This window comes from Necator americanus, chromosome II (genome assembly GCF_031761385.1).
Source record: "Necator americanus strain Aroian chromosome II, whole genome shotgun sequence".
In the NCBI taxonomy this organism is placed as follows: Eukaryota; Metazoa; Nematoda; class Chromadorea; order Rhabditida; family Ancylostomatidae; genus Necator; species Necator americanus.
Genome location: NC_087372.1, coordinates 37,255,410 through 37,281,692, shown reverse-complemented (window position 1 = coordinate 37,281,692; position 26,283 = coordinate 37,255,410). Strand labels below are relative to the sequence as shown.

The 26,283-nt window shown below is 37.5% G+C and overlaps 2 protein-coding genes across 2 annotated transcripts; one reads left to right on the top strand and one right to left on the bottom strand.

Moving 5' to 3' along the window:
• Nucleotides 1-4,170: 4,170 nt before the first annotated feature.
• Nucleotides 4,171-6,369, bottom strand: RB195_020664 (uncharacterized protein; the record flags this gene model as incomplete). Its single annotated transcript, XM_064189054.1, has 2 exons — nucleotides 4,171-5,119; nucleotides 6,227-6,369. The coding sequence occupies 2 exons, from the start codon at nucleotides 6,367-6,369 to the stop codon at nucleotides 4,171-4,173; spliced, it is 1,092 nt and encodes a 363-aa protein (XP_064044935.1).
• A 13,882-nt stretch (nucleotides 6,370-20,251) lies between these two features.
• Nucleotides 20,252-25,716, top strand: RB195_020663 (uncharacterized protein; the record flags this gene model as incomplete). The annotated part of the gene is made up of 17 exons (XM_013452470.2): nucleotides 20,252-20,371; nucleotides 20,433-20,534; nucleotides 20,664-20,768; nucleotides 20,837-20,988; nucleotides 21,357-21,507; nucleotides 21,742-21,827; nucleotides 22,070-22,215; nucleotides 22,305-22,378; nucleotides 22,446-22,573; nucleotides 22,721-22,850; nucleotides 22,939-23,091; nucleotides 24,034-24,165; nucleotides 24,226-24,339; nucleotides 24,395-24,559; nucleotides 24,789-24,891; nucleotides 25,178-25,263; nucleotides 25,567-25,716. The coding sequence occupies 17 exons, from the start codon at nucleotides 20,252-20,254 to the stop codon at nucleotides 25,714-25,716; spliced, it is 2,097 nt and encodes a 698-aa protein (XP_013307924.2).
• Nucleotides 25,717-26,283: the final 567 nt, after the last annotated feature.

The following is a 26,283-nucleotide window of genomic DNA, read 5'->3' as shown; positions in this document are numbered from 1 at the left end:
AATCATTCTTGCTCATTATTGGTTGATCATAGAGAACTAATAGATCTGGAGAGGAAAAGAAAACTCTGGATTATTTCTAGAGACACGGAAATTCCACTCGGAAAATGAGGCCTGAAAATGAGGACTCCAAAACTCTAAAATTCCCGACACTGTCGCGCTTTCTGTGTCATACACTAAATTTGTTAGTTTAATTATCGATTACTGCCAATAAATAAATGTATTCTCTCCTAAATGTGTAACCGTAACCGGTCCATTTCAGGGACTAACGAAAGTAATCGCAATGCTCTGTAAACTTTTTTTTTTAAATGTCACAATTTAAAGCCACAGTGGGACACGGTTGGAAATGTGGTTCCTACACGCACCACTATTGGTTAACAGAAATCGTCCCACTTAATACGAGGGCTTCGATCCGCAAAAAAAAAATCTTATAGAAACGAGAACACGCTGGTAATAAAATCTCTAGATCCACTCGCATCACATCGACGTCATCGTCAACGATGGTCTGGAGTTGAGAAATTGAGAACATTTCCAAAGTGTCCTCATATTTGATATCCTTATCAGGAATTCCCGTCGACGGAAAAAAGAACAGCACATTTCCTCGGATGTACGGATATGTGAGAAATCGGAGATTTTCTCGAGAGAGATGAGTGCTACAGATATCGTTTCTCCATAGGTAATGGGACCTTTACCCCAAACCAGATAACAAGAAGATATGATCGCCGAAAATTTTGCAAATGTCAGGTATTTTCTGGATTGTCACGAGCACATATCCAAGAAGGGGATTAGTAACTAATACTTTGCATAAATAAAGAAGAAGGGAGAGGAAAAAAATTAAATATTCAAAGAAATTTTAAAAATTAGGTACTCGCGTTTCATTGTAAAAACCCTACATCTATTAGGTTCAGAATTTAAAAAAAGAATTAAAATAGAAAGAAGAGAAACCCATAAGTAGAAGTATGAATAATATAAAATAATATAAAAGTTAAGCAATAGAAGTTTAAATAAAACGAATAACAATATAATAATATAATAATAGTAATATAATAAATAATAATAACAATAGTAGAATAAACGAGGGGAAACAAAATAAAAACTGAGGAAATGGCCGAAAAAAGAACCAGATCTTGCTACAAACTACAAACTACAGGCGACTACAATGAGAGAGATTCTCCGTATACGTTCAAAACAAAGCAGTCTTCCGAATGAAAGGCGATTTCCCTCGATTTACCTCGGATTTCGTGGAATTTTACATATGCCATTAGATTGTACGCTTTTATAACGCGCATTCTAGGCCTTCTCGATCCCTTACACTTCTACTTTTAGTTTTTTTTTTCTTTCAAATCCGAGCGAAGTGAACATGAACATGTATGAGAATCCAAAAATAAACGTGCTGTTCCAGAGTACGGAAAAAAATTCGAATGTAACATAGAGAGGCAACAAATTTTCGGATTAAAATCGATTTTATCTATTTCTCAGCATAATCTCCTTTGTTTGAATCAATACATTGTCCCCATGATTTTCTACTGCTTCTACGTGCATTTAATATGTATATACTAGTTAAAACGGTGGCTCAGCTATGTATTTGTCAAATTTTGAGTCAAAATTAATTGATTTTTACCACTATAAACCTCTTCCAGAAGCGCTGACTTCCATTTATCCTAAGAATCTCGAAAAGAAGAATGTAACGTCTTTAAATGGATCGAATTTTCCAGGATAATTTGCACTTTTACTGTCAAAGCACTTCCTCTTCAAAATTAGCACAATCGTTGAGGTCAAAAGTTTCCAGAGTGTGCGTATGTACTTTGAACGGTGAATTACTTGAACAAATTCTTGCACTGGGACCGAGATATAAGGGAAATAATCCAAAAGAAAAAAAAAACTACTCGCGAAATTAAGCAAAAAGAGAGCTAAAAGAGACAAGTGACCTGACGCTGATCGTAGAAGAAGAAGTGCAAACTATCTACAATATTAGGTAGAGGTAGTCAAAATGAATGAGTGAATGAATGAATGAATGAATGAGTGAATGAATGAATGAATGAATGAATGAATGAATGAATGAATGAATGAATGAATGAATGGACGATGACCTAGAGGAGAATTAGAATCGCACAAAGTAGTCCAAAAATAAAGTCATAAATAAATTCATAGAAAATTCCAAAAATAAATTCATGTACTGACAGCGAGTGCTATCTACTGCATCAGGTAAAGATAGTAGTACCGAATGAGCGAATAAGCGAGTGAGCGAATGAATGAATGAATGACATGACATGACATGACCCAATTCTCGCATAGAAAATTCCAAAAACAAATTCACCAAAAAAAATCCCGAAAAATAAATCCCTGTACTGATAGCGAGCAGTATTTACTGCGTCAGGCAGACCTGAATATTCGTATTCGACCTGGATGAATGAATGAACGTATGAATGGACGAATGAGATGACCTAGATTCTCGCATAGAAAATTCCAACACTATTCCCATCAAATGCCTCATCGGCAATGGTTCGTGTCAATGCCGGTGTTTATTTGATGATGATGATGATGATGATGACCGGTGCGACGTACGCGAAAAAAGTCCACGCTACATGTTCTGCCGTCGTTACCCCTGTGCGACGAGAACCAGATCCACCAAAATCAAGTAGGAATAGCATGTGCAGAGAGAGAAAAAAAGAGAGAGAGATGCGAGAATGCTAGTCTACACTAGCCTTATAATGGAAATTGTCGAAATTTCCAATGAGGAATGAAATTGAAAAATGTTCGGGGGAAAAAAAAGAAAAATAGAAACATCCCCCCTTAGAAAATCCATATTGAACGAACGAGAACCGGTTCTACGCAATGGATTACACCACTTAGGTGTTAAAGAGCGTTTCGGAGAATTCGCCTAGAAATAAGATTCAGTTTTTTCTAGTCCAATATGGAATTAAAATGTATAATAAGTTATAATAAGTAGTAAGTTAGTAATACCAAGAAGTTAAAGTTATGTTTGTATGCTATTAGCTCCATTTCTCTGCAAAAGTGGATCAACTCCAACATCCACGCAAACTTGTTCATTCTCAAAAGCGTGACAAAATCTTTTGGAACCAAATCCACGAAAAACTCCCAGAGTTACCAAGAGAAAACTGAACTCATGAGAGTTTAGCATTCAGGCCGATTTTTTTTTTGCGAGAGAAAGAAGCTATTCTTTTGAAGTAAACTATGAATTATTCGCTAAATTTTTAATTATTAATTTCGTCATGTTAAAGACGAAGTGAGAAAAGTGAGAAAATTGTGTTTATATATTTATATGTTAACGCTTAAACGATAGATAGAGCATTCCAGAATTTAGAGAGACGGGAGAAAAGAACGGTACTACGCACATAATATACCGAAAAAAAATATATCTTCTAGAAAAACGCACCGTACCGAGCTTGGAAGAGGAAATTCCACTCAATCACTTATTCGTACTACTTATTAGTGTTAACGACATAGAGATACTTGAAAATATACCCCAGAAACATCATTGAACATTCAATTAAAGAAGAAAAGAAACCTGAGAGACTTATTTCTGAATCAATCAAGTGAGGTCAGTTCGATGAACTCTGATGACAGAACACATTCGATGAAATCCGATCGAATTGTTCGTAGGACCACGCCCGTTCCGCATTCTAAGAGATTGGTGAGCAACCGATGTGATTAGGATTGAAAATCGCATCGCCGTTTGTGGGTCATGGAAAGAAATTACCATATTAAAAGGTGGTATATGTACATGCGCGCTATCAGTATCATCTAATTGATTAAATGATTTTAAGACCAACTAAGAGAGCAAAGGTTCTTTTTGTTTTGGAACAGAAATTACGAAGTAGTAATAATAATAATAATAATAATAATAATAATAATAATAATAATAATAATAATAATAATAATAATAATAATAATAATAATAATAATAATAATAATAATAATAATAATAATAATAATAATAATAATAATAATAATAATAATAATAATAATAATAATAATAATAATAATAATAATAATAATAATAATAATAATAATAATAATAATAATAATAATAATAATAATAATAATAATAATAATAATAATAATAATAAAATAATAATAATAATAATAATAATAATAATAATAATAATAATAATTATAATAATAGATACATAATAATAATAATAATAATAATTATAATAATAATAATAATAATAATAATAATAATAATAATAATAATAAAATAATAATAATAATAATAATAATAATAATAATAATAATAATAATAATAATAATAATAATAATAATAATAATAATAATAATAATAATAATAATAATAATAATAATAATAATAATAATAATAATAATAATAATAATAATAATAATAATAATAATAATAATAATAATAATAATAATAATAATAATAATAATAATAATAATAATAATAATAATAATAATAATAATAATAATAATAATAATAATAATAATAATAATAATAATAATAATAATAATAATAATAATAATAATAATAATAATAATAATAATAATAATAATAATAATAATAATAATAATAATAATAATAATAATAATAATAATAATAATAATAATAATAATAATAATAATAATAATAATAATAATAATAATAATAATAATAATAATAATAATAATAATAATAATAATAATAATAATAATAATAATAATAAATAATAATAATAATAATAATAATAATAATAATAATAATAATAATAATAATAATAATAATAATAATAATAATAATAATAATAATAATAATAATAATAATAATAATAATAATAATAATAATAATAATAATAATAATAATAATAATAATAATAATAATAATAATAATAATAATAATAATAATAATAATAATAATAATAATAATAATAATAATAATAATAATAATAATAATAATAATAATAATAATAATAATAATAATAATAATAATAATAATAATAATAATAATAATAATAATAATAATAATAATAATAATAATAATAATAATAATAATAATAATAATAATAATAATAATAATAATAATAATAATAATAATAATAATAATAATAATAATAATAATAATAATAATAATAATAATAATAATAATAATAATAATGATAGTATTGACCTTTTTTATTGAACAACAACAACCTTTTTGCGTTTTCGCCTTCGTCAGAGCCCGGAAAAAATCAAAGCCATTAGTGATTTATCCTCTCATGCGCCTCATCACCCTACAGAAAGCATCCAAACGGTAGGTAAACTCAAGCAGCAACACATTGGCTAGTGCTTACCTCATTTCCTGGATTTGGTAACGGAAGAGACCACCGCATACCACAACTACGAGTCACAAGGGTTTTATATAGGGACCTCCCGGCCCGCCCCGTAGATCAAAACCCGCATAGGTCTTGATATGTTTGATTGATATCTCCAACAGGTTTTTTCTGTTGTAATTAAGACTTTCATAGTTTAAATCTCCGATTAGTTTGATTTCTCCTAAAAATATGTGAGATGTCTCAATATGGAGGACGAGTTTACCACAGTTTAACATGATGGAAGAGTTTACAACACTTCCTCACCACGACGAATTCACGTGATATCCGTTCATGCGTACGTGTACCGTTCCTACAGAAGCGGAGAAAGACAGAGCTGGAAACTCGTCCACACACTTCGAGATTAATAATGGAATCCAATAATAATAATAATAATAGTAATAATAACAATAATAATAATAATAATAATAATAGAATAGAATTTTTAATTCATTAGAACCAATCTGTCACTACTCAAGAAAAAATGTGAAAAAGTATTTGTTCCGAGTTTTCCGAACACTTCCAGCAAAACTTTTTTTTCTTTTTCTTTTGGTCTTTGTTGATTTTGAGGTTCGAAAATAAACGATCGAATGAAGGCAGCTCTTGAAGGAATCTGAGAAAAACTTGGAAATAATCGAGGAACTGCTATTAACGGGAGGGGTGAATGATGTAAACGGGATTTTTCTAACGTCATCTTGCTCTTCATTCGGCTTTTCCGTTCCAGCAACAACTTGTTTTCCACTGACTAATAAGACGTTCACAGTTTACTTCGCGGCGGAACCGTATCGTCCTCTTCATTGTAATAAATCCAACTGCTTGTGAGAAACTGTTGATTGGTGATCTAATGAATCACTCCATCACGAAAATAGAGATCCAGCCTCCTGTGATTCAATCCAGGTGACCACCGACCGCTCAACGCTACGAACCTGTCGTCCCTGCAGAAGCGTGAATAAGATCCGCTGACGAGTTTATTCGCAAGTCGGTCTGTCAGTCGCTCGGTCAATCCGCCTGTCGACAAAGAGCTTGTTCCCGAAGAGAAGGTGGCTAAATGATCGCGGCTAGACCACATTTTAACCCGCAAGCCAGAGATTTACTCGCGATCCGAGGGGATGTGTATAGCAAGAAGCAACCCCCTGTAATTTCCCCGCCACTTTTCTCTTTACGGGAATCCCTGGAAGAGTGGAAAATTTGCGTCCTTTTCTCATCGCTTCATTCTAGTCGGAAACGTAAAGCGATGTGCGAAACGACGGATATGTTGAACTAGGTGTGAAATACGTCCAGAAATCTCACAATGTGATATGGGATATAAATCTGCGTTCGTAAAATGGCTCCAGGGAAATTTCCAAGCGGAAAACAGGATTCAAGGGGCGCGAATGGTTAAAACAATAAATGATACAGCATAAAATATGTAGAAATTCCTGTCGGACCACGTGCGTTAAAAAAAGAGCAAAAAATTAGCGAAATTAAAAATGAATCCGCAAGAACAAATATATCGAGACATTAACAACAGTAAAGAAGTAGAATGGGTGACGTGCAATTGAATCAAAATTCTGCAATTTAATCATAAAAGTAGGAAAAAATATCTCAAAACCTTCATCAACTTTCCATTTGAACAATACTCTCTTGTGTATCTTATCTATCTATACAATAGGTTCGCATAATCTTCTTCTCATTGTGATATTTTAAAAATAGTATAGGTTTAGTTTGTCTATATTATTAGTCTTACTTTATTTCAAACACAAAAGTCGATACTTATATATATGGAGACGACAGCAATGCGCGTTCGATTGGAGCAGGGCAGAGAGCGAGGGAATGGATGTGCAGGAAAAACTAAATAATAATAAATAGAAAAAATAATGTGCACTAAAAAAATGTGTGAGATACTGTAGACGCTACGTGGCTGTCCGGGCAAATACAATTGTCAAACTACATATTATTTCATTCATTATTTTAAAAAAAGCTGTTTCTTATCATGAAATCGGGAGCGAAGTACATAGAACATTCGACAATCAATCGGTCAGAATACGTTTTCTTTCGAACTATGGTTCAATGGCTTCATCTCGGATCTTGCGTTATCGAATTTCAACGATTTCATTCCATGAATACCAACGAATGCTCGCGGAACAACTTCTCTCTTCGGACTTAGTTCTTCTGAGCCGCTGCGAATTTATTTCTTTTTCTTGAATAGTCCCACAAATACTGTAAGTTTTTTCACTTACAGGATGTTTGGGACTCTTTAAAAGCATCACCAAGCATTTCATCCCTCTGGGGTCGATAAATTGACCAAATATTGTCTAGGTGGATAAAAACACTAATTTATCCTCATGGGATTTTTTCGTTGCTCGTCGAAAACGTGTTGTTAAAAAGTGGTACGCCAGTGACTTAATCCTTTATCCTTTTCATAGATTTATTTTGTCGATTTTATTAGTTTGGTTTTAGTCTTACTTTATTTCAAACAAAAAAATCGATACCTATGTTAATGGGGACGACAGCAATGCGCATTCGACTAAAGCAGGGCAGAGAGCGAGGGAATGAATGTGGAAGAAAAAAAAAACAAATAATAATAAACAAAATAAATTTAAAAAATGGGTGAGATACTGTAGTATTTTGCACGTAAAAAACTGCTTAGGTCCTTGTTATCGTGAAGTCGGGAGCAAAGTGGGAAATTCGACAATCAATCGGTCAGAATACGTTTTCTTTCGAACAATGGTTCAATGGCTTCATCACGGATCTTGCGTTATCGAATTTCAACGATTTCATTCCATGAATACCAACGAATGCTCGCGAAACAACTTCTCTTTTCGGACTTAGTTCGTCTCAGCCGCTGCGAATTTATTTCTTTTTCTTGACGGGTCCCAAAAATGCTGTGAGTCTGTTCACTTACAGGTTTTTTGGAACTCTTTAATAAGAAGAAATAAATTCTAAATAAAATATTATTAATAAATAATTTATCCTCATGGGATTTTTTCGTTCTCGTTGAAAGAGTTGGTTAAAAGGTCGCTAATCATTTATTCAGACTTACAGAAACATATTTTTGGGACTCAATGGGTCCCGAAAATGAATTCGCAGCAATTCCAAAACCAATTAAGTCCTAAAGGAGACACGGTCTCACTGATGTTCACTTGTATTTAAGGATTTGTTCCTAGTCATACGATGGAGAAGCGTCAGAGATAAAGGGCGGTATACGAACGGCATAACAACGTCATTATTCCGAAGCAGAACGCTAAATATCCTAGATATGGAAAAAATGTACAATCAGGGCATTTATGTAGGAACATGCATTTTATATTTATATGTAAATAGAGGAACTCGCAAAGACACAAATGTAAATCCTGGGAAAATATGAGAAAGGAAAACGCCAGGAAAGGATTGAAAGAACACTATTCGCGAAGAAAAATCAATTAGAATCTGAAAGACGCAATCCTTTGAAGTCACATACATCAATTGTTATAATGCTATGCACCATAACTTTCAGTTGTCCACGACTTTCCAAATTCCATACGCTGGGAAACTCGAGGAATTCACGTAAACATAAAATTCCGTAGCGAAAGGTCGTATTGAGATAGGAAAACAAACGACGAGCAATGAACGTCAACGAGAACGAGAAACGCGTACAAATATACAAAAGAATTGTGATTCCTTGTCTGTAGTCTCAATAATTAACGAACAGGTTCAGAAAATTTGAGGGAAAAAAAAAAAAGGCGGAGACGAAATTCTGCACGTATCATGCGGAAAAAATCACTTGAAATACGTAGAATTACGTGCAATCGACAAATGAATAGCGTTCTAGAAGGTGAACATAAACGAAGAGTTCTTAAAACAACGATAACGTGATGGTCGTGGAAATGGAGGCAGGTCCCCCTGGCAAGAGTTTAGGTTCCCCTTGCGCTGTTATGTACACGAAATCTTTCGAAGGAAAATCTGATGGATTTCTCGGATTAGGGAAAGATTTGCGTTCCTTGCATCCATCTAAGAATCTTTCCTGCGTGAAAATTAACTAATTAATTAATTAAACTTTAATTAAGTAATTAAATGGATAGGATACCATCATTGAATATAACTCTATTTAGCCTATCTCAACTCGAAAGAAAATTCGGGATAATTGTCAGCTTACACAAATCAAAATGTCTCGGCCACCGTTCACAAAATCACTACAATTCCATAAATTGCTTCCAAGATGTTGAACGCGTTCAAAAAACTCGTTTCTTCTTATTATTTCCATTTTTCTAGGACAAAATTTAGGAATGTTGTCTTTGTCATCTTATGTATAACTATTTTCATTGGCCATCTGATGTTTTATTCAGAAATGAGTTCATAGAACAAGGGATGCCAGCGCCCAACGGTTTATCCGGCATCCGGCGCATTACCAACTCGTACCCATGGTAAGTCCAATGGTGAACATGATCACACGGTGTTAGTCGCCTTGTCGCCGACAGGACAGATTAAGAAGTGGTTAGTTGAGAGAGAGCGAGTTTTCGCTAACAAATACTTCCTTGACCGGCCAGGTGTAGCGCAGTCGCTAAGAGCTCCCTTTATGACCGCACTATCGGTTCGAAACTGTTTTTGGGTTAATCAAGCCTTTCCATCGCCTGCAGCACAGAACTTTTGAGGAGAGTTCAGTTTAATTTCAAAATAACCGAACCGAAATGGAAAATATTACATTATAGGTGGAAGCGCATGCATACTCACAGGAAAAAAAATGAAATCATGCGTTCACATACAAGAGAACTTAGCCTTAGTACAACTTTAAGTGACTCCAACACCACAATTGCAGACTGCGAATGCGTTGCGGTCGCTCGTGCAGCCGAGGTATTTTCAATCGTAGTACTGTCAAAACGACAAGAAATATAAATATGAAACACGGTGCATCTGCGTAAGCGACTGTGCTCGAAGCGGTGCATCTGCGTAAGCGGCTGTGCTCGAAGCGGTGCGGCGAAGCGTAGCGGTAAGAATCTAGGGGGACCTTTGCTGGACACCATTCCTCGCTGTAGTTCGTCTCACACCGATTCCAACCACTATCCACCGCTCCGCTTCGAGCACAAATGCTTACGCAGCTGGACCGTGCTTCACGTCGTTTTGACCCTACTATACACCAATATTATTGCTTTTTAAATGTTCGTATTTTTACGAGATATTCATGCGTTTCTCATATGATCACGAATATTAATTTATTGAAAAAAAAATCACGTAGATGATAAGACGAGATGAACACACGTCGCTAACCAACGAACAATTGCGAGGAGTGAAGATGTTTTCTCATAAATAGAAATTTAAATAATACACCACAAAGAAATGTTTCCTACAAAAAAACAGTAGCATTTCCGTGTAAGTGCTTAATAAGCCTCTTGATCTGCGGAACTCCAACTCTGCTGATAATTAAGGAAATCAAAGAAACAAAGAATCTTCACAGATTTGCGGGGAAAAAAAGTGGAACAGCACACCTATTTGAAGAAATCCTTCAAGATACAACTCACTAAAATCACAAAGCAATGATCTTGTTCTACGGTTCTGAAATTTCCGCTACATCATCGATCATTCTTTGGGATTTTGTGGGAGATCGAAAACTAGGATTGTGAAGAAAACGATGTCAACTGCGGTGGCGGCGATCATGCACGGATCTTACCGTAGCAGCAATAAAGTTCCGAGGAATCCGCGACGCAACAGATCAGTTTACGAATCATGATGCGCGGCAACTAATCCGAAAACGAGGGCAACGAACAATTGTACGGCTCGCATGGACGCGGTAGTTGGACGCGCATCGTTGCTTCTTGTTAGGCCAGATTGATAAATCGATATCTATTCAGTTCACTTCGAATGCGTCGAACTGCATTGAACGACGAGGCCCGAACTACCGATGCCTTATTGTTTCATGTGTGGTTTTTTCCTTACAGGTATGGAAGGTAGCGGGAATTTTCCACAGTAATCCCCTGAGGTTGGAGATTAATGTGGAAAATTACGTTATCTCGCCACGATATGGTAGATCACGAAGAAAAAGTTGACAAAAACCAGCAAACAGTTGAAAACGTCAAAAAGACACCAACTCTTCGCAACTTCAAACGTGAAAACACGTATTGTCGTCAAAATGTTGGAGCAAATATCTTTACTTGAACTCTACTTTTTTACAAATCATAAAAATCTTACAAATCATATATCATTCATATTTGTTTTATTTGTAAATGAAGGATGACGCTTGAGAAAAAGATTCTCCACAGGTTCCATTGCTTCCGGCGATTCCATTGCCTCTACTTTTTAGTCGGTATATTCCTCGTACTTTTCAACCCAGCAATTATAAAATTTTGTAAAATTCAACTTTCCAAACGTCTTCAGATCTCAGAGTAATGAAAAAGAGAAAGAAGGAGAAAAGAAAAGGAAAGAAAAGAAAAAGTGAGTTCATATCATTGAGTTAGATACCGTAACGTTTACTAACTGCAATTACCGGCGTTAGAAGTTTCTGCAGTTGCAGAGTGATCAATCACACGTTCTATCAAAATGATTTTGGCTACTGTTCACTTTAATAATTGAAAATAACAGTTTTGTTCAAAGAAACATGCGCATGACGTATTCGTCGACTCGTATACTTCGATCCATCCTCCGTAAGTTGCGTTACGCACGGAAGCAAACGCAGCAGCTGTGAGTTAACTCAAATCACTTTAAGTCTATTCGGAACCAAAGTTTAGAAGTGGGTATTTAGCGGCCACTTGAAAATTTAACGACGAAGGTCGTGCAGTCTTAATGGGCCCTAATAGAGCGTTACCTGGTACTGTAAGGAATTAACAAAGCAAATTCAAACATTAAAATTCTGGTAAAGTTTGCAACGAAAAAAAAAGAAAAAAGAGGAGGAAACAAGGAATTCCATAGGCTACTAATACAAAATGTGGCATTGAAGGATAACACGAAATAGCGGAGGAACTCGTTTCGTCGCGACAGTAATCGAATAGGAAAATGATGACGATGTACTTGAAGGACACATTGTCCTCTCTCCAGCACTCGACATCATTCTTGAACAAAAAATGTATTTCCCCGAAAAGTTACTGTTATCATCGGTGTTCACAGGGATTCACAGTCCGAAACAAAAGAGGAAAAAAAGGAAAAAGAATGAAAACGCATTACCTGAACACATTAACTTATTTGCAATGAGATAGTGATTTTTGCAATGGAAAATAATTCGAAACCGAATAGATGTTCTATGATCTGTGTTCATCTCGGCGACCGCAACGCGGTCCACAGCAACACATGGAATGACATGCACTTTCGCTCTTGACATTCACCAATAAAACACGAATTGAAGTTCTTAGGCAAACGTAAGTGCCGACACTTATATGAAACGAATTAGAAATCTTATTCTTAGTCTATGACTAGAATCGGGCAAAACTACAAGTAAACTACATGTACTTTCAAGTACAATAGTACAAAAGACGGCTACAGCCAAAACCATGGTTTTTGTCCTATGGCTTACCGCAGTGCGACGCGCGAATGCAGAAAGATCTTAGTGAATGAGCGGAATTTGAACTGTTTCTAGACATACATTTTCGCGACTGCAGAGAATTATAATCCGAGAAACAAGTTTATTTTGTTTATTTCTTTGAGAGTGCACAAACTTAAAAGCATCACTCCACGAATCTGAGGTGGTACGGAATTCAGGTGGGGTATTCGTATACGGGATCGTAGATTATAGAGAGAAGGGTGATTCCGTCCATTTATTCCTAAATGCGGTAAAAAAAAAACCGTCCGGAAGATACGGCATCGGGCGTTCTGGCGCACTATTTTCCACAAGAAGTTCGACTGGAGCGCGCCTGCCTTGTGCACGTGCCGCATCTTCCGGGCCGTTTTTTACGGCACTTAGGAAGAAATGGACGGAAACACCACCCCACCCTGTCCATAATGTATTATCCCGTATACGAATACTCCACCTGAAATCCGTACCACCTCAGATTCGTGGGGTGATGCCTTTAAAAACTCTTTCCCACCTGTGATATGAAAGAAACTTTACCAAACTTCTTTTAAATCAATTGAGAATAAAGGCATCCCCCAGGAATCTGACGTGATATGGGTTTTCCATATCACTTCAGATTCCTGGGATGAAAGACTATACGGGGTTGCAGAAACGTGTAGGATCCCTCTCATTTCTTCCTAATCGCCGTGAAAAAAGGAGCCGTATCTTCCGGGGGGTTTTTTACGGCAATTAGGAAGAGATGAGAGGGATCACCCTCTTCCCCACAATCTACGACTTCGTATAGGCATACCCCACCCAAAACCCGTACCACTCCAAATTCGTGGAGTGATGCCTCCAACTCGCAAATTCCTTGCATTTAACTTTTTATCTTTTTACGTACTTCTTGAAACATTTGATTGAATTGTTTTGATTTTTCGACTTTCTCCATCGACTTTTCCAGATGCCACGCCTTCTTTTTTGCTGCACCCGCCCCCCATTTTTCAGCGCGCGCGCTCTTCACCACAAATATCAGCGACAAACAACGGAAACTGAACTGTAAAGTACAGTTATTGCCTCCATTGCGTTTTGAATAATTAGAAAAGCAGAGCGAAGAGGGACTGTACCTGAATCAATAAGAGTTCGCTTACGGGAATTACGGGAAAAAGGATTTCTTCTTGAAAAAAAATTAAGAATCTCTCAATGAATAACAGTTCGCTCATCGGAGTTCGCTTACGGGAATTACGGGAAAAAGGATTTCTTCTTGAAAAAGAGTAAGAATCGCTGAATCAATAAGAGTTCGCTCACCGGAGCTCGCTTACGGGAATTACGAAAAAAAAAGACTTCTTGGAAGAAGTAAGAGTCAAATCGCCACTGCGGCGTCCTTCCCATACATTAAGAACAAAAGGAAAAAAAGACGCAATTAAAACCTGTATTTACCGTCATCGACGAACAGGACACAAAGCGTTATCGAAGACCTTCAAAACCAGCCACTTTCGAGGAAACCCATTAACACATAGGCATTAATGTACATATGACAGTCGAGGAAGCGTGGATAATTTGCTCGAACGATTCCATGTAGTTTAAGAACGAAGTCAAAGGGGAAAAAAAAACAAACGAAAAAGAAAGGATGCGTCATGCTTCCTAGTTGAAAACTCTCTAAGATGAATGCGATGACTGCTTTCGTCAAATTCGTCGTTGAAAGCTTTACAGGAAAAGATATTCAAAAAGAAGTGAAAGAACACTTCATAAAATCATTAAAAGAAGAAAACTGCTACTATTTTGCAACGTGAAAAATGTTACAGAAGAAAAATAAAAGAAAAATGAAGGATTTCCCACAACAACGAAGCATTTCTCTTGAAACTCTTTAAAAAGCTGCCCTGTGCCACTTCAACTCAGAATTGTAGAGTTTTATAAACCAGAACGGGGTCTATACAATGACTTCGGGGTCAAATCTATGCATCAAGTCAGTGTTTGTATCTTACATGTTGTTATTACAAGATGTTTGTATCTTTGTATCTACACAATCTGGTACCAATTCGTGGGTCCCGAAGAGATGAAAGGCATTGTTTGTTTTTTCTTTTTCGAATCATCGATCGTACAGGTGCAGTAGGAACTTCTAATCACCATGCTACACCCTGTTCCGCTGAATTAATACTGTCAACGAGTAACATTCACTGAAGGAAGATGGGAGAGTCGAGAGAAGAGAAAAAAAGAAGAGCTGTTTGTCACGTAAAGGAAAAAAAAAAAGTAATAAGTGGTGGCTCAAACATTTCAAACTTAACAATTGCGCTACAGTGGTTTAGGGGCTGCGTATCACAACACTGACTTAGTTGAGAAATCTGAGGGGTTATATAGGGTTCGGAGTGTAGATTACAAGTGTCAGCGTGGTCTTTTTCAATCCCGCCCTCAAATCTCCCTAAAAGAACGGCGTGGAAAAGGGCGTTTGTTCCTACGAGGTACGTGAGAACGTGCCACCCATGTCCACGTCCCGCTGCTACCTTCGGAAGCCTATTCATTGATTTCACATAAATAGGCACCTGAGAAGACCTCACTGATTCTCGACCGTTCTCGTAGAAGCGCTGCGTGCATAAGAGAGTCACACGTCCCTACATACCTCGTAGGAACTAAGGCGGTTCCCACGCTATTTTTCAGGATGATTAGGAGGAATTGAGCGTGGTCACGGTCATACTGGTGATCTAAACCTAGAACTCTATTCTTGACCACAAAAACTCCAAAAGCGTCATTTCCGTGATACGCTGCCTTTGACGGGCCTCTTTCGCTGGTACAGGAGGTCATATCGGAATGGGCAAGTTTTTGGAAGCGTATTACTCAAAGAGCACAGGGTTTTCCTTCAACATTAGTTAGTTGTAGGAAAAGAACCAGTGATAGTCGAAGCAAAACGACGTCAAGCTCGGTGCGTAAGCGGTTGCGATTGAAGCGGCGCGGCGGAGACGGCGGTTAGAATCGAGGTGGGACCATTGCGAACTACAGCGAGAAATGGTGTCAGCAAGGGTTTCCCTAGATTCTAACCGCTACGCTCCGTCGCACCGCTTCGAGCGCAACCGCCTTCGTAGCTGAAACGAACTGCATGCTATTTTGACTCGACTATATGTATATAAAAATAAAATAAAAATAAAAAGAAGATTTCTTTCATGAATGTTGTCGATTTCGGAGAATCAAGTCAACATCAACGAAAAGTTGCTTCAAGAAACTTAATTATACTGGTTTACTGTTAACCTATTTATTGGACTATGTATTGATTGGATTCAATAGAGCTAATAAATAATATCCCAATGGATAATACGCGCACGAACAGCCCGGTAAAACTCCTATTCTTCTTTCTTTTTCTATTTGGAATCTTTAAACAGCGACAATAAATGCATGAACAGTTGGACTCTAGAACAGGTCTATTGTTTACCGAAGTTTAAAAAATGTTCGGATGAAAGGTAAACATGAGGTTGTTCCTACAACACGAATGAATGAAGCTATAACATCTTGAAGTGATGATCAGCTTGTGAGCTAAGTAAATATGGGACCATAATGGTAGGAAATGCTTCGTCGGAAATATTGTGCTGGTCGTAAAAACACCTACGAATGTTGTTGATCAAACATAATACCAACATATACCGTCATGGCGTAAGTTTTTATGAAGGCGAGTCGAACGTACGTCATAGTACGAAGTATTAATAAGCAAAAGAGATTGTAATGTAGTGATCGTGAAAATTCGTACATCTTCGAGGTCAGTGCGCAAATTATGGGAAACCTACTCTACAAGTAATTCACCTTTAGTTACGTATCACTAATAGTTTATTTTCACTACGTATTGAACTCGTATCGTATAATGGTTTGGTCTCAAGAAACGCCAACGTTCTTAGAAGTGCAGAAGATTCATAAAGAGAAGTATTAGATATAGTCGGATCGAAACGACGCGATGCACGGTGCAGTTGCGTACCGCCCGCGTTCGTAGCGGCGCGATGGACGTAGAATAGACGTAGTTAGAATCGAGGTGGGACCTTTGCGAACTGCAGGGATGGGTGCCAGCAAGCGTCCCTTCGCGATCCTACATCTTACACTCACCACCGCTAAACCTTGTGTGCAACCGCTTACGCAACTGCGCAACCGAACATCATGTCGTTTTAACCCAACTATTCCAAGCTATCAACTATGATGTCTGAAAAAAGGCTATCCGAAGTAGTGAGAATAAGATCTTTTCTAAAACGAAACACTAGACATATACAATCAAAGACAACAGATTAGCACCGAAGCAGAACCAGTCGATTGATCTGCAGCTGAACGCAGTAGTAGATCAAAACTGGTTGGACGAGTTCCGCCGCCAATCCATGACCTTCCAGTTCGCAACGGAAAGTTCCTTGGAACAGCCTCAGAACACGGTGTAGCCAACAGTTCCATGATCATCACTTCATGTGCCGTCGGAAGGGTGTTGGCAATAGCTGGATCGAGTTAGTAATGGTCCCATATCGACCGCAACCGCTGGCTCCACCACGCCGTTTCCTTGGTTCAGACTTTTTGACCCAACTACATTTATCACTTGTTGTTGACGCGTGTGAACGAAAGCCAAGATCTTTATCAGCCCTTACTACGGTTAACTTTTCAAAAATTCCTAACTTTAGTAAGATCCTGAAAAGTCAAAGACATGCACTCTACTCTCTCCAAAGCGCATCACTCGGAATAAGTTAGGACTCCATAAGAGAGCACATGGAACGAAAAAAAAGAACGACAAGAAACGAAAAGAGCTTGACACACTCAATGATGAAAGGATTCTAAGAAGGTGCCAATAAAAAAGGAACCTAACTTACTCCAATAATTATACTAAGATTAAAACGACCAGAAGATATGTGCAGTTGCGTAAGCGGCGCGGAGTATCGATCCAACCGCTAGCTGGACCGTGCCGCGTCGAGTCGAACGCAGGCGCTGACGCAACTGCACCATGCTTCAGGTCCTTTTGACCCGACTCTACCACAGCGTTATCAAACAAATGTTAGCGGATATATGTCAAAGAATAATAGTAATTAGACCGCCGCCTGCACGAGCGTTCCTGAAGATGCCTTCAGAAATCCGAAGAGGTGTGGCTAGCGAGCCAAACTGTTGTATAACGGCATGTATTCGATGGATTCTGTATAGTTGGGTCAAAACGACATAAAGCACGGTGCATTTGCGTACGCGCTCGGAACGGCTCGGTGGAGGCAGCAGTTGGAACCGAGGAGGGACCATCGCAAACTGCAGCAGTGGGTGGTGCCAGCAAGGGTTCCAGAACGTTCCCAACCGCTATGCTCCACCGCAACACCTTGAGAGAAGGCGCGTACGCAATTGCACCGTACTTCATGTCGTTTTGACCCTACTATACGCACTTTAAAATGACAATTGTGGAAGGGTCCGACGTAGAAGTTGCAAACGGGAAAATGACTAAATAATGCTTAAATAACGACGTACAAAAGCATGAAATGAGACACTTACATGTTCTATGCAGGAATAGCATTGAGAAATGTTGTTCATCTAGACCCGTAAAACGAAAAAGAAACCCTGTCCTCTGCGCATCGACGTTAACGCCTCATAGAACTGGAAATGTTACCTCATCGATCGCAGCGACTTATGCCCTTCTGTCTTTTGACTCGATCACGTCCTTGGATCGTTATGTGAATTTTTGTACTATATACGTCATATACCTACATTTCTTGGAAGAAAGTGATCCTAACTTTTGCATCACCGTTACCATACTCCGCAAAATTGGAATGTCATACAAATGTAAATGTTTGAAAATACGGGGACTTGAATTTCAGTCTCGTATAATGCGATCATGATAAAACGCAAAAACAAGGTTCTAAAGGGTGTCTCATAGGGTCCCGACACCTATGGTAGGGTAAAGAGGACATAAAGCACGGTGCAATTGCGTACGCGGCTTCTCTCGAGGCGATGCGGTCGAGCGTAGCAGTTAGGAACGTTCTGGAACCCTTGATGGCACCACCCATCGCTACAGTTTGCGATAGTCCCACCACGCTAGCAATATATCCAAGCGGTGCACATTTTTCCTGCTTCGAACTGGACGAATTTTATTGGATACGGGCTCAAGGTCCATTTAAAGGCATCACTCCATCAAGTATTAATAAACAAAATAGATTGTAATGTAGTAATCGTGAAAATTCGTACATCTTCGAGGTCAGTGCGCAAATTAAATCTACTCCACAAGTAATTCACCTTTAATTACGTATCACCAATAGTTAATTTTCACTACGTATTGAACTCGTATCGTATAATGGTTTGGTCTCAAGAAACACCAACGTTCTTAGAAGTGCAAAAAATTCATAAAGAGAAGTATTAGATATAGTTGGGGTGGCGCTGGTTTCAGGTGGGTTATGCCTATACGGGGTCGTGGATTATCGGGAGGAGGGTGATTCCGTCCATTTCTTCCTAATTGTCATTAAAAAATACAGCCCGGAAGATGCGGCTTCGAGCCTTCCAGAGCGCCATTTTCTGCAACGAGTTCGATTGGAGCGCGCCCGCCTTGTGCACGCGCCGCATCTTCCGGGCCGTTTTTTACGGCTGTTAGGAAGAAATGGACGGAATCACCTTCCTCCCCGTAATCACCGACCCCGTATAAGCATAACCCACCTGAAACAGAACAGAAGAGAAGGCCCAGGTTCGTGGGGTGATGCATTCAAGAACGTGCAATAGCGCGCTCTGGATGCAAATCCACTGCGCCACCCGTCAAATAATTATTGCGAATTCCAGTAATTTTTCCTTTATCGTCGTCTCTTCTGTTCTTTATTTCTCTCTAGCTGCTCACCGAATGTTCTTTTTTCAATGGGGATGACTGTAATAAAGCATGCCGGTTCTCCGTATTTCCATTTATTCGCGTTGCGAATTTCTCCAGTCTTCATTATCCTTTTTTTAAAGATAAGAAATAACGAATTACTTTTCGATTCTCGATTGCTCCAGTTGTTAGTTTCTTATGATTGAAACATGTATACAATAGAGAAAGTTAAAAAGGTTAAAAGCATCAAAGTTTAGCGCAATACGTCCTATTTAAGAAATTCTTTGAGAAATTATACTAACTTCACGGATGAACAATAATTATAGAAAACTTTGGTGTAAATTATGAATTCTGAGTGATTTTGACTTTGATGGACCTCATCACGGTTTCCCTATTTTACGTCACTACGATACTTCATTACACGCGTTTTTGCCTTTGTTTTGCTAACTTTGAATTAAGATTGAAAGATACGATGATTATTAGTTTTTCACTGTTGTAGAAACTACAAAAGTACGCCCAGCGATTGTTGAAGTTTGTTTATTTTCTTGTGAAGTTTTGTCAGATACAGATTATTTGATACAACATATGAATCAAATAGCAAAAAAGAAAACTTTGTTGCGACGGACTTGTACATTTTTTTCTAGACGTGTCCAAATATGATGTTATTGTTTGTGAAACCCATCCTTTTTTTTCTATTCATCATTTCTCTTTCGTGTCACTTCCTCAATAACCCTAATTTTTAAGTTTTGAATGACTACGAATTCGTCGCGAGATTCATGTCTGAAAGCTCTTAGACTTGATCAATGGCTAGAACAAGCCGAAAATTTCCTGTCTCCTTATTTGGAGAAAAAAGTCACAGTTGTGGCTCTTGTAAGTTTACCTCTATCTTTTCTATCTCTGCTATCTTTAGATAATTGTCGATTTCTTACAGATCGGTAAGGATTCTCTAAATCGTGCCAAAGGCGAGGACCTCAATGATTTCTTAAGGATGGATGTGTTTCCTCGCTGGACTGCAGAAGAGGATACGATGTCGGTTGGTTTTTGTCCCTTAATGTTGAATAATGGAATGATGTATTCAAACTCTTATTTTTCATTAGAATTGTTTAATTGAGGCAGGGAACAATCCCGTCCGTATACATTTACAAAAACACTTCTTTTGTAGATCCAAGCCTTCTACTGTGTGGATACAAACGTCATTTATTTGGTTGTGAACACCTGCGGAGACTTCACACATCTTCGAAAAATTTTCGCAGATAACTCAGGGAAGGTTGGTGGTTCCGAACGAGAAATTCAAAAATGTATTCTTGCCATAAATGTGGATTTTTCTCTTGCTAGAACTTCTTCGAAAGGATAGCTGAGTCAGAGGAGGCAGAGATTCGGCTACTTCATTTTGTTAGTATATTTTCACACATGGTAATATTCGTGGAGAGCAGTACTCGTTTCGACGTTTCTCTTTCTGAGAAGTTATCAAGCGTGAACAAACTGAGGTGAGTTGCAAATATTTTGTATGTACTTCACAAATACGTTATCACTAGAAATTTGCTGTAAAACTGGAATTAGCAGTTTTTTTTTTGCTGTTATTTTCTCTTTCCTGATTTCTTTCTCTCCTGATAATTCCTTACCATTGAAAGAAGAATACGTATGTTGAAAATTGTTCATTGTTTTCTTATTTGCCGTCTTTTCTGCTAACTTTGGACTTGAATCTATGTAATATAATGGAAACGAAGAAATTATCCTCAAAACGTTGCCTACTTAACTGCGGATGAGTCCGTGGGATGGCAAAGCATTTTGAACGTTTCATTGAACAATACTCTAAGTCTGTTTTGTGAGTATCAAAGATGTTATTAGGGTTTAGGAAGAACGTACGCGAGGATATTAGTGAATTACTGGAGGAGTCCACAAAGGAAGCAACCGAGTGGATCAAGGAAGGACGTATCGCTTGCCCTCGTATTGTGTTTGCATTCCAAAGGAATATTATACGAAATGAGCTCGGTTTTGTCAAGAAAGTAGGTTTTATCAGTTTCGTTCTCGAATGATATAATAACTACATAGGTAGGAATATGCTTGTGATTTACCAGGGTTATTATTTGAGCTTCAACTTCGGGTAAAACACCTATGCTAGCTGAGCTTTAACCTTTTTTTCAAGATAAAAGTTCTTTCTGGGAGCTAACTGCGGACTTAATCTTACTACTTCATTACTGTACATTTAGATAGAACAATGATCAAGGTATAATTTCCAGCGCGAAATATGCGAAAAATTGGAACACAGCCTTGAATCACAGATCTACTCAGTCCTGAAGTGCTTTAAATTGGTGGATCAATCAGAGTACGGTTTCAATTTCGACTTCTTCCAATATCTTCTTCTTTGTTTTGAGTACATGTGAAAACTGGAGACTTTTGTTATTCTGTGGATTAATCTATCTCATGCGTAACGGTTTTAGCTCTTTGTACTCGATTTTTCGCGTTGTTGGGAAAGTCCCCCCGAATTGTATCCTTCCTAGAAAAGTTTCACAATAATACAGTGTTTTCGAAGATATCTTTTACCTTATTCAATGTGTTCTTTTCTAGTGGAGACTCATTCGGTTATATTCCTGAGAATGATGCATTCGTGAACGTAATGCAACCTGTGGCTGTAAATGTGAATCCGTTGTCTGATATCCTGCAGATTGCGCTTGGGGAGGAAGTGAATGACGATACGGATGAGAAAACAGAAAGTACTTGCTTTTTTTATCATAAGCTTTTACTCCAGAGTTCTGCGGCTTTCAAGAATCGTTTGTTCTTGTAATCTCAACGTTATTTTCAGGGATACCCTCGTTCAGCAGATTTCTGAGAATCCAGCTTGATGCTGTTCGCATGGAGAAGTCAAAGATTTATGAGGTGAGTTTTGATTGAGATTATGATATAGGGCCTTCGCGAACTTCTCTGCACGAATGAATGCTTTCAGACTCCAAAACTGAATTTATGGATAAAATACGCTAAGGCTGCGCTGGAAATTATCACTCCTAACTCGGAAATCGTCAGTAAGAAATTAGTGAACCAGTATGTGAATAGACAGTTACAGTTCATGCGAATGTGAGTATTTCAAGGTTTTGAATTTATTTTGAAAATTTGCTTTGATTCTGTAACTTCGTTCTCCCGTTTCGTTGTTCAGTACGCAATTTCAGTTCTCGAACTTGTTTCTTTTTTCCCCTTTATTTCTTATTGTTTTCTCTTCTCCAGGCTCAACGCTAAACATCTGAAGGAAGCGATTGCACGTTACACAGGGGCGTCTCCTGGATTTGGCAAGGGCAAGGTAATTACTGAGCGAGGACGGAACCAGGTATTCACCAAAGCTGAACATGACCAGAAGGTATTACCTGTATTATTCATTTTTGTTTTGGAACTTGCCCCAGAGGAAAGTTTCCGTTTTTATGTTTACATGAAAGTCAAACTTCAAGGTTGCTCTCGCTATTGCTTACTTGGACGCAGTACTGGTTGGAGATCGTGACGATGCAATTGCACAGGTTCGCGCCGCCTGCGATAATTTATGGCAAGGAGGAATGAGAGGTTGCGAGGAGATCTCAATGACTGGAAATCGTTGTCAGCTGAAGGTGAGGCTCACTAGTCACCAACGCCTCTTTTGTTAGCATTGATTCATGTTGTTCTCATTCCGGACATTTTTCTGCTTTCGTTGGTACTCCCTCGAGAACAAATTGTTTGGTAATCTCTTTTTTCATTTGTTCTTTTCTTTTAATACAGTTTTGAAACAGCGAACATCAAAGGTAGCATACCATGGAAAGATAAGGTTAAGAGTGTAGATCGCGTGTATGAACACAGTCCGGTTTAATTCCTTTTAATTATGCTGAGGAACGATGTGGTGAACGGCTTTATCGATCAAATTTTGATACGAGGCACCCAACAGTATACCACGTATGCAAGCGCAGGTGAACGACTCGCACATCCTGCTGGTGGGCAGTGAATGGTCAGTCGACATGGTCTCTCCAGCTCGCTCGTAGAAGAGGTCTGTATGCCTACGGTGGCGTACGTTGCGCGTTCTTACTTGTCTCGAAGGAAAATTGGATTGATAAGGCCGCTTCTCAAAACCTTGTTCAAACATGTAGGGGCAATTTAGCGTAATCGCGTCCATAAACATGATCTACACCCACACCTCTATTTTTTCGCAGTGAGATCCAAACATAGTAAATTTCGTGCGATGTTGCCTTCAAGCCAGTACTAAGTTGTTGTAGTCAGTGTTGGAATTTTGCTTTTTCTACGAGTATTAACGTCAGTTTTAGAAAAAAAAAATAAGTGGCCTGTCGAATATTTAATTATGGCTTTTTTGCAAGAGTTATGATTGGAACTATTGATTCCATTATTTCCGCAAGAAATTAGGAATAAAATTACACTTGATTTTCCGTGTGATGGAAAATTCTTCTCAATTTCCTTGCCATGTGAGAAAGCAGTTTTCCCAACAGAATTTTCGAGTAGCCACCTTTTGGAGTTTCTTCTGTCAGAGAATGTCAATTTGAATGATTTGCTATCTCTTTTTTAAGGTTCATGCTACAATAGGCGATGCATCCGTACCAAGCTCTGAATGGGAAATGCATTCTAATGATGTCACATACCTTTCAACGTGCTCTTGTGGCCGACGTCAAGCTGTGCGAAGGGATCCGTTCACTCTCAAAGTATGATCAGTTGATTCAAACTAACACGGCGTAATTTCGTGGCCAAACAACCATTTTCAGGAAGCAAATTACGATTTCTATTTTGAAAACAAGATTTTTTCGTGTTGTGCTGGATTGGAAAAGCACGTGTTTGCGGTATTGGACGATGACAGTAGTGATGCTGACAAGGATTTGGTATGTACCAAAGCAAAATTCCTTTTACCACTGATTCTTTTTTCCATTGTTCCAGTGGTCCGGCAACGAAAACTGGGATGAAGGTGAAGCGGGTGGCTCTAATCCTCTTTATCGGGTGCCTTCAGCAATGTCGAGGGAACGTCAGAATCCCGAGGACGATGCCCATCCGACAGAAGGTGAAGAAGAAGATGGCATCGGGAGTGACACCGGGGAAGATACGGTAATGCTGTACAATATTTCTTTTTTCAACCATTTTCAACTCCTCTTTCGTGTCTTTCCGTGGCAGATGACAACGGTTTCTTACTCTTGTTACCTTTTTGAGTTGTAAACCTTGTATTGCATATGTAATGGTTTTTACGGGCGTGCATAAGCAATACCAACAAATATGTAATATTATTGGTATATTATTTATTCAATTTTTGTGAAATGCTGAGTATTTGTTTTATCAGGTAAGCAACGCAGAGCCTGAAACGATTGAAAGCTCGTCACAATCATCGGTGGATGATGACGTTCGCTTCCGAGATATGCGGTCGTATCTTGATGATGAATCAGGTCTGTGCTGCCAGATTCTTTCTTTCATTGATTTTATTAGATTGTTTTTGGACTTATTTATTGTATTTACTCGTCAATTATCATTCCCACAAATTTGAAATAATTTATATTTAATCCAAAATTGTTGAATTCCTGACGGAGTGCAAGGAACACATTTAAAGTTACTCTAAAATTTCTATCGTATTTCTGATTTATACAATTTAACAACTTAGTTTTTTTTTCATTTGTAGTTCCTTCTGTTTGACTCACCACTCATCTTTCTTTCTTTTTTATTTACTGTTTTTAGTTTCTTTTGTGAAGATTCCTCATACGAAGCTGGACGAGGCAGCAATCGCCTTCGAAGCCCGGCTTAAGAAGTTAAGAGCAAAGCAGGTGCTTTTTTTTATAGACTTCTGAGTACTTCTCAGTTTCCACATATGGTTATCCATTATTGTATTGAGTTTTTCCATCAAGAGATGTGCCTTTCAACCTCTTTTGCAGTCCTTTGGATACCAGATTCCGCGGAATATTTCGTGGAAACATACACATGTGTAACACTACTAGTGCTGCATCCTCACTAGTGACAGCTGTACTTTTATTTTTGCATTTCTTTTACAAGCGTAAAAGCAAATTGTGGCTCTCTTTGTAGGATGTCTTTATGAAGTAAGTACAGCTACTTACGTTGTCTTAGTGCAGGCGAAGCAGCGCCATATTGCACTGGTGCCACATTCACGTCACCAGTGCAACAAGCCACTAGTTATTTTTGAACTGGGTTTAATCGCTTTGACAGCACGTGTGCTGGATGCCTTACACGTGTTTTTCATGAGAACAAAAGGACATTCATAATTGCAAATGCAAACGCAAAATCGGTCGAGTGCTTTTTTCTCACAATCTTCTAGTCTGATTTGAACTTGTTCAGGTTGTTTAATGTCCCATTAGATGTAATCAAATCATAACACATCGTTTTCGTCTGCAGTCGTCTCTGGTGTTTTTTAGGGTGCATCATCACTAAAACGATCATGAGAACATTTAAAAGATTTTTATAGTCATTTTAGTGGATTCTGTTTATGGGACGATCTTACAACTTCCTACTCTTCATTCCCTTCTTCGGAAGATCTTCTTCTCTTCTTTTTTCCCTTTTTTTTGCTTCTTTTTTCCTTATTCTGCTAACCATGCTAATTACGAAGCCCATATATGGGCTGCTTACTTTTGTTCTTGAAAGCTCTTACATCGTTTCTCTACAACATTTCGCTTGGAGCACAACACTATCCTAAAAATAGAGCTGAGCTTTATTTTGTCCGCGCAAAGTAATTGAATTTCACAATGAAAACAAGTAAAGAGTTGTGAAAACAACACAACACAGATATAGGCATAGGAGCTCTAAACAAAAATTTTCACTCCGTAAAACGATGA